Source organism: Antrostomus carolinensis, unplaced genomic scaffold (genome assembly GCF_000700745.2).
Source record: "Antrostomus carolinensis isolate BGI_N321 unplaced genomic scaffold, ASM70074v2 scaffold45205, whole genome shotgun sequence".
NCBI classification, from domain to species: domain Eukaryota; kingdom Metazoa; phylum Chordata; class Aves; order Caprimulgiformes; family Caprimulgidae; genus Antrostomus; species Antrostomus carolinensis.
This window is the reverse complement of record NW_010319348.1, coordinates 11,146-19,979: the sequence shown is the minus strand read 5'-3', so window position 1 is coordinate 19,979 and position 8,834 is coordinate 11,146. Positions and strand designations below refer to the sequence as shown.

At 45.1% G+C, this 8,834-nt stretch overlaps 1 protein-coding gene across 1 annotated transcript in view; it reads right to left on the bottom strand.

The window, feature by feature from the left end:
- BFSP2 (beaded filament structural protein 2) overlaps positions 1-8,383 on the bottom strand; it is a 19,459-nt gene extending 11,076 nt beyond the window's left edge. The window contains exon 1 of the mRNA XM_010169210.1: positions 7,928-8,383. Within this exon, the coding sequence (XP_010167512.1) occupies positions 7,928-8,383 (456 nt within the window). The remainder of the gene's footprint in view (positions 1-7,927) is intronic.
- Positions 8,384-8,834: the final 451 nt, after the last annotated feature.

Genomic DNA, 8,834 nt, shown 5'->3' with positions numbered 1-8,834 from the left:
AGCGTCGTTTTTCTTCTCTGATGGGATCGTGTAAGCTCTTGCGATAGATAGGAGACCTGAGGAGCAGGCAGTCTTCAAAGATTATTACACTGAATGTGAAATGCTTTGGAAAGAATGTGCCAATAAGACTGTGGTATCATTGCTGTGGCTCTGACGGGTATGTTTAATACCCAGGAGGTACTTGAGGCATAAGCAAAAACCTAAAAGGCTTGTGACATAGCAGCCTGCTGTGACTCAAAAAGGTTATATAAAATGATTAAAAGGAAAAAAAGAGCACTGCCTGCCCTGGAGTCACACGTGCACTAGGCTATGGAGGTGACCGAAGACACGCTGAATTTGGTACCAGGATTAGAGCAATCATCTCTGCAAATAACTGTCTGCAGGCTGCAGCCATCCCATGGTCCATACCGTCGCTCTGGAGGAGCTAAACTGAACTTTGGTCTTTTTCAGGAGATACGCGTGGAGATTTGCACTTGAAATTAAACTACCACATGAATAAGAGCAGCTTTTTAAGCAGGCCAGGAAAGTTCTTGAAACAGAAATCTTTCTTTAGATAATTAAGTCTGCAACTAAATGAGATTGCAAATTCCCTGAAGCATTCTGCTCCCCCGAGGTGAAACAGGCTGTGCAATGTGGAGACATCAAGGTTGCATCCAGACAAATTAGCTCAAATATCACAAGTGGGATCATTGCCTTAGTATGGTCGTAACTGCACTTTGGCTTGCTGCTTGGTGGTGGAGTGGAGTTGGACATGCAAGGCTGAAGCGTTTCTGCATGGTAATTAACATTCATCCTCATGAAAAACAGTTTACTGATTTAAATGTCTTACAAATGCTTGGGCAAATAAATACAAAATCTGTGAAGGCATCAGATAAGGAGAGATCTGGAGGAATAACCTATTCCCCATACTGAGAAGTCCATAATGGATCATGAAGTTAAGAGCACTCTACATCTTTAAAATCTGAAGAGGCACAAGAGTTTAAAAAAAGTTATTTGCTTACTTCTCATCTATGGTTAGGAGCAAAAAGGGAAGGTGGCTGTGACTGGAAGTCTGGGGCTGGAGCTCCATTCCTGCCAGCTCAAGCTTGGCTTGGCTTCCAAAGGGAACAGAGCTCATGCCACTGCACAGACGAACAATTTTCCCCTAATAACTGTGGGATTTCTTGTCCAGTTCCAAATGATATGATAGAGGGATAGGCCATCTCAGAGAGATGCAGTTACAACACATTTCATGAAAATAGCACCTAGACAGAGGAGAGAAGTCCTGTGCATGTCCCCACTGGGAAAAAAAGCCCCGGTTTAGGCATGAGAAAATTTGAGTGCAGCAAATGTGCAGGAGTCGGAGATGTTATGAAAGCCACAGATGTGGGCAAAGAGATGGTACCCGACGGCCAGCCCTGCCGTGCAGCACACAAGTACAGAAGACCTCTATGTGCTGTCTTGCACACAGACCTGGCTCTTCTTCATTGTTCAACCCCTTGTATCCTTCTCCCTGCTTCTTTGCAACCTGGCTTTACCAGTGCTGGCCTAACTCCCCAGCCCCTGGATCATCCCTTCTGCAGCATTTCAGAGCAGTGGGCAGAGCTGAGACTTTGCGGCCATGCCACTGTGCTGTCCTCGGGTCCCCTTGCAGGACCTGAGTTTCTCCTGAAAGATGGAGAAAAGACGTTTAGTTTTCAGATGGCAGCAGCATGGAGTTAGAGGCAGTTCTTTGACCCAAGCTCTGAATTTTTTTTTTCCTACTAACTTTTAGAAAATTTACTCTTGACCTCATTGTAATCTTCTTTTTTTCTTTCTTTCTTTCTCCCCCCCTCCTTTTTTTACCTTTTTTCTTTTCTTTTTTTTTGGTTTTTCTTTTTTCTTTTTTTTCCCTTTTTTTTTCTTTCTTTTTTTCCTACAGAAATTATGGGCATTTTGTCTTCCTCCCAACTCCTACATGTATGGATTGTCAGAGAAGCTTTTATTTTTTTTCCTGACTCAAATCAGGCAGCAGAAGCACTGCCCCATGATTTGCCCTGCCCTGTCAAAACAAGCCCGCTTGTCTCTGGCAGTAAGTCCCCGCAGACCTAAAGTCTGATGAAAATTAAGGTCTTTAATGGATCTGGGAACACCCTATGAGCAAAAGTAACATTAAATCCTGTGAGCTGCAGAGTGGTGCTCAGGGCTATATTAATGGCTAAGTTTAGAGGCTGAATCCAGTGTAAAATGGCTTTTGGTCTGTAGTGAAAACAGAAGCAGGGAATAGCTGGTGATTTGCTACTGCCTGGATTTCTGCCTCTATATGGAGACAAACTGTTTTTTAAAAGTGCTTTTCGGTAGTAATCTTGTGGCTTTATTGAGGCATTTGAGGTGTTTTCTTACCTGCCCCACAGGAGATGTCTTTACCAGAGCCCTGGTACCATACTCCTGAGGGCTCAGTCAATACCTGACTCCCCTCTCCACAGACCAGTGGCTGATGCCAAACATTCAATGCAAAAGAGCAGGACTTTCCAAAACTACACACAAACCTGAACTGTGCCATGTAAGTAAAAATTTTTATATTAAAATGTCTAATGTTCAGAAGGCTTCAAGGATGAGCGTTATAGTGGGAGCCAGCAGGCATTAGCCTTTCAGCCCTCCTGGAAATCAGCTGTGTACACTTTAAATTCAACAGTGAACCTGAAGGACAAATAATTACATGGTAGTTGCTGTGTAGAAACCAGGTTTCCTGCAAAATTCTCTCTGATTTGCATGAGCTATGAAAGCCTTTTTCTAGGCTTCAGAAGAAGAGATGTAAGACTTCCATCTAGTGGCTCTTTTGTTTGATTTAATTCTCCTAATAATCAACAGCTGGCTACAAACATGCAGCATTAGTGAGATGGATCCACAGCCACTTTGCTGACACATGTACTAAAACGCATGAGGCAGCAGTTCAGGATAAACACCCTTCTTTGTGTAGATTGGAAATTAGAGGGCTTGCAATGCTGCAAGCACTTGGACTTTGCCTCCTCTACTTGTAAAGCAGAAGGTAATGCTGTCCTGCCTCACAGGCCTTCCAGGAGGCTTAATTCATTGATGTACATGTGGCACTTAAACTGCCAAGATGCAAAGTATTATAAAAATGCAGATTTTGTTACTAATAATAGCTCTTTTAAGTCACATATTTTCTTTCAACACTTGCATCTGTGATGCACGTACACCTTTTGAACATGATTTTTTCAGCACTTGAATTAACACTGAATATTTGTAGTATAAAACATCTTAACTATAAAGCAGCAACGATTTCCTTTGATTTCACTCGCATTTTATGGATGTGAAATGCAATTTTAATATTTAGGAAAAAAAATCTTACCAAATCTGCATCAACGAAGTGGCCCGTTTACTGGGTTATGACTGGCAACAAGGAAAACCAGCTGCTTCAAGGGAGTTTGCAGACTCCAGCCTTGATAAAGGGTGATGTGGCACGGACACTTATGGGGAGAACTCATCCCTGGTGACAGGCAACTTTTGATTTTTAACAGAGATCTGACGAAGTTTGGCATTGCACGATTTACTATGCCTTTCAAATTCTTACCTGTGCATTATCAATAGCTTTGTATAGTTTTGCTGTTCTTACAAATGCCTAAATTCTTTCTGAATGCTGCTGAATTTGTGGCCTCAGGTGTGACCTGTAATAATGAATCTCATGGTTTAATTATTCATGTAATGGAAAATTATCTGGCTTTTAAGTTCACTTCAATGAAAGCAAATCATGCCTCTGTGGAGGAAGATCAGAAGATGCTGGTCTAGTCTTCTGCAAACAAAAAGGAATGGTTTCTACCAGCCCATTGCCTCTAACACATCGTAATTTGCAGCTAAATGAGGCTGAAAGCATGCAACTCGGTGCCTGCTGCTCAGATGCCAAGCAGTAAACTCATAAATGCTTTTTGGTTATGTTTTCTGTGTTGAGCCCCTTCTCAGAGCCTGAAGGAGGAAAACTCACAGGCAGCAAGAGTGGCACTTGGTGCATCGCCTTGGGAAAGGTAATACTTGGAGAGAGGCTGGGAAGATTGATGGGCCCTTTGCTGATTCCTGCTCCATCCAAGAAAACATGACCTCATTTATGCATTGAATGTTTTATAAGAAAACAGGATTGCATTAAAAAATGCCGAGTTCTCAAAGCAGAAGATAACTCTTACAGAAACGATCTGTAAAACCTGTACCATAGCCTAAGCACAAGGAGAAAACCTCACTCCTCACAGCTGTATGTGAAGGTAGTCCAAGGTTACGCTGTTGGAGGTGGCTCAGAGGACATAATTAAAACTAATTTATTGCCATCCTCTGTGTGGCAGTTGCCTAAGCTCTGTGCCATTTTGTGGGAGTTTGTTGTGCCCTCGGATCAGTGGCAGAATGCTATTTCACCAGTTTACAGACACTAATCATGCTCTGTGTTGTGTTAGAGTGTGTTACAGAAAATACTCAGCGGTTCTCCTGGCCCCGCAGCAAATAAATTACTGTGTGCACGTCCAAGTGCGGTGATTCCTTGGGCTGCCAGTCCTGTGTATTCTCCAGGCTTAATATTAACACTGAGTAAATGCTGACAGTAAGGCCAGGTGCAAATAAAAGTATCTCCATAGCAAAACTCTGGTGATCTTTCAAATGCTCCCAACCATGCACAGGAGTCACAGAAGTCATAAAATCGGTCCAGGATGTTGATTCCTTCTTCTGCTTTTGTGTTTACTCCTGTGATCTGGACTGCATTACATGCCATCTCATAGACAAAATAAATGGCTGTGTCTCCCACACAGACATAATTGAGTGGTCAGGGAAGCTGAGCTACCCTCTCCTCTCCGTAAACTCACTGAGATTATTTCAAGCGTCCACTTTTCCCAGGTGCTGCCCTGCTCCGTGGGAAGGAATTACCATTACAAACAACCTCCTATTCTGCAAAAGAGACATATTTGATTAGAGATAGAATTTTCCACAAGACCGGGATGAAGCCTGGAGAAAAGGAGTATGCCTGGGGTCAAATGAGATTAATTTGTATTTCTGTCACATGAATTCCTCTCCACAAAGACTTCTCATTTCCCTTGTTTCCTGCAAAAATCCTCACATTTTGTGCCTGTCCTCATTAGCGTGCGTCCACCTGCTCTGTTTAAAACCAGCTGCCCAGACAGATAATTAAAGCTGTGAGCTGGATAGTGGCTTCCCATCACTCAGCTCCTGTCAATGTTCCCCTGCTGCAGTAGTAGCTCTGACAATTGCAAGGAAACATGAGTGTTATTTCCCCTGAGGGACCCTCTACTCGTACCCTCTGAGTCACTCGTTGCCACACTTTTTCCCCTAGTTCTGTGTTTGGGAGAAATGCTGGCACCCAGCTGTTATTACTGGGAGGACAACTACCTGAAATCTGGGATGCTGGAGCATATCCCAAGAAGAGCAGGAGGGAAATGGGACCTTGGGTCCACCGGAGTCTCCCCTACCCCACTGTGGGGATGAGGCCATCACATTTCTGATTTTGGGACCAGGAGAGTCCTACATGGCTGCATCTTTGTCTTCTCACTAGCAGGGCAAGAGGAAGGGGCTCCTGTCTAGACCCCCCCCTAGTTGTGTATTTTTCTTTGCTTCTTCTTGTTCAAAAACTCTTCCTATCATTTGGGCATTTGGGTTAAACCAGGTGGCTGCTCAAAAAACTTTCACAGCTGCTTCATGCGAACATCACCAAGGGGTCTCATGGCTGCCGGGGCTTCCTGCCCGCTGAACGCGTGGGTGGGGCTGGCTGGGAATCAAAATGAATCCTCAGATTTTGCAGGAGGCTGAAAAAAGGATATGTCACATTAAGGCAGATGTGGACATCTACAGAAAAATGTAAATATATTTACAAAAATTACATCTAGAAATGTATCTGCCAAGTATCTCTTGTTTCTGTTAAACCTCACTCCTGAACACCTTTGATTTTTCCTACTGGGACCTATTGTGGCAGGAGGGTACTGACTTTGTGTGTGTGACTGCACCCATTTCTGCAGGGACTGATTTTGAGACAGTTTCAGTGTTGGTGCTGGCATACCTTTGCCAGTTAGCTCCAGGATGAATGAGTTAATCGGTGTTTGGGCTGGATGAGATCCTACTTTCATTTTTTGGTTAGATGCCTAATATAAAAAAGTAAAGAAACCTATTAGTCAGAATTGTACGTAACAGCTCAGATTATATCTGAGAAAGGCAAAACCCACTAAGTGATGCCTCTTTTATTGATTTAATTGAAGTAATTCAGAAAATGTTATGTATTCTCTAATGTGTTTTAATGGTTAGATAGATACGGATGATGCTAATATTTTTCTCATTTTCTCTGATACATGCAAATGCTATTACTACATAGCTTTACTTTTCTGATTTTATATAGGAAGACCTCAATATTCAAGCTAGATTCCATTCTGACCTGCTCTTATTTATTCACAAGGCAACGTGTCAGGATGGCAATATGAAGAAAGGAAAGCAGTTTGCATGGAAAATTATTCCATGAATAGGTTCATCTGCACTACAATGATGGTGTTTCATATAAAGGAAAATCAAACAGTCCTTCCTAAGTACCTACAGTCCTGCTTTTTTGGTCTTAGGCATAAGCCCCAGCAGATTTTACAGCTGAGGTCTACAGCTGCAAAATGGGATGCTCGCCTGGAAAATATGGGATGGTGGCTGCAAAGCAGTAGCTCCCCATCTCACATCAGAGTCTCCATCTACCTCAGCGAGATGAAAGGTTCGAGGGTGTCACTTTTCGTAAGCACCCCAAGAGTCCGAGCATCCGCTGCCTTCAGCGGCCAGTGCCTGCAGGAAGCTTTACAGGATGAGCGGCAGCAATGTCATTTACCAATACAAACAGATAACTTTAAAAGTCAGTGTTTCTGCTGACAGATGCTCTTTATACAGGAGTTTATGCCGCTGCATTCACACCACATCTGTAGCGTTCTGGGGGAAGACCTGCCCTAAAAATGCAATGCACTGTGGAAACACACCCTCTTTCCTATGCCAGAGTAAAACTCTGGCCAGCCCAAGGTAGAACACAGAGTTGCCTCAGGGAACTTAAAAGCTGGCTTTCAAGCTTTCTGAAGACCTGCTGATGGCATTTTCTGCGCCTGCAGAAATGCTGCTGGGAAGAGATGTGCAAGATGCTGGGCTCCACTCTTCGGGGTCCCGTCCACTCCTGCTGGGTGGGACTCAAGAAGCTGGGACTTGCAACAGAGCCCCATGTTCCCTGTAAGCAGGACATCAGCCTGCAATGTCTTACTGGTCTTACTGGTCAGCAAGAGGAATTGTTTCTTGTCCACAAGGGCAGTGCAAACACGGTTTCGCACCTCCCCACCACAGTAAACACTTTCCCAGAGAACCCACAGCCTGTGCCATGTGGAGAAGGTGTGAGGAAGGGATCAGCAACAAAGGGAAGGGAGGGAATCACTCATTTGTAGCCATGTAATTGTTATTTTTAAATAAATAGAGCTTTTGAAAATGTGATTAAGCAAACAAGGGAATAAAGTAAAAATCTGACTTGCTAATAAAAATAAAAAGTGCTTGTAATGATATCATGTTGAGGGATAAACTAATTCAGTCCTAGCAGTTTTCTTTTCATAATTTTGATGCTCTGTAATAACCACAGATAAGAAAATAATAATAATAATGAAAAAAAATCACCCATTTTAATCAGCCCAGACTAGCGAGCCTTGGGGTGTATTTCAATCGGCCCCATGTGCAGGACGCCTGAGGCAATTCTCCTGCTTAATAGGCATTTTCCACAGCACACTGTGAAATGATAATGCTAATTATCATGAAGATAGGTTTAAAACCCTCCATCTAGGGCACCACACCTTGAAATCATGTGGAATTCATCATCGGCATTAACCCTTGCCGCTTAGGGTTGCTAATGACTCGTGGAGCTCCCCCCATCCCTCCCCACTACCGACAGTGCTCCGGTGCTCACCTGATGGTAAATCGCCTCCCAGTTCTCCCGCAGTGCTCCCCAGTTGCCCACACTGGCTGCTTTCTTATCCAGGTAGACTCTGATGTGCTCCTCCAGCTCCTGGTTGACCTGCTCGAGAGCTCGCACCTTCTCGATGTACTCCACCAAGCAGCTGTTCAGGCTCTCATAGGAGAGAGCCCTGCCCTTCTCCAGCCCCGGGGCCAGGGGCACGGCGGCGGAGGAGCTGCGCAGACCCTGGAGGAAGACGCTGCTGATGCCCAGGGCTCTGCGGGACACGCGGGTGCCCAGACTGCTCACTCCGCCAGTGGGGACGGTGCCCACATAGACGCCAGGGGGTCTCGACAGGCTCCCGCCACCCCCGACGCTCACCCGGCGGCTGGGTGACCCCGAGCTCTCAGCCGGGGAGGAAGAGGGCTGCTGCCCCAAGAAGGATGACCGGCGCCTTGGCAAGGGCATGCTGCTGCTCAGCCCGGCCGCCTCGCCCCGCACTGGCGGCAGGGATGTGCCGAGTCCAGCAGGTTGGGGCTCGCACGGGGTTTCGGCTTTGCGCGACGGCTTTCTGGAAGGGCAGCTTTGTGCTGCCCGGGAGCGCCCGTCACATTGTCTGGGCGGCCGCTGGGTCAGCAATCCCATTTCAAGGGAAATCTCCCTGCTGCTGCTGCTGCAAATGTGGCAGATGAAAAGCACAATGGTGTTTACAGGGACAGCGGGACGGGGATTCAGTACAACCTACGTGTTAAAATACCAGCGGTGTTTTCTACGCTGACACCCAGATGATTTCCTACCCTTAGACCCACAGGTATCTAGACATATACGACAAAAGCATTGACTGCTTGCACCTATACTTGCTCCAGACAGAGTCTCCTGCAGCAAGACATTACCTAAAGTTACCAACACTCAAACTTTT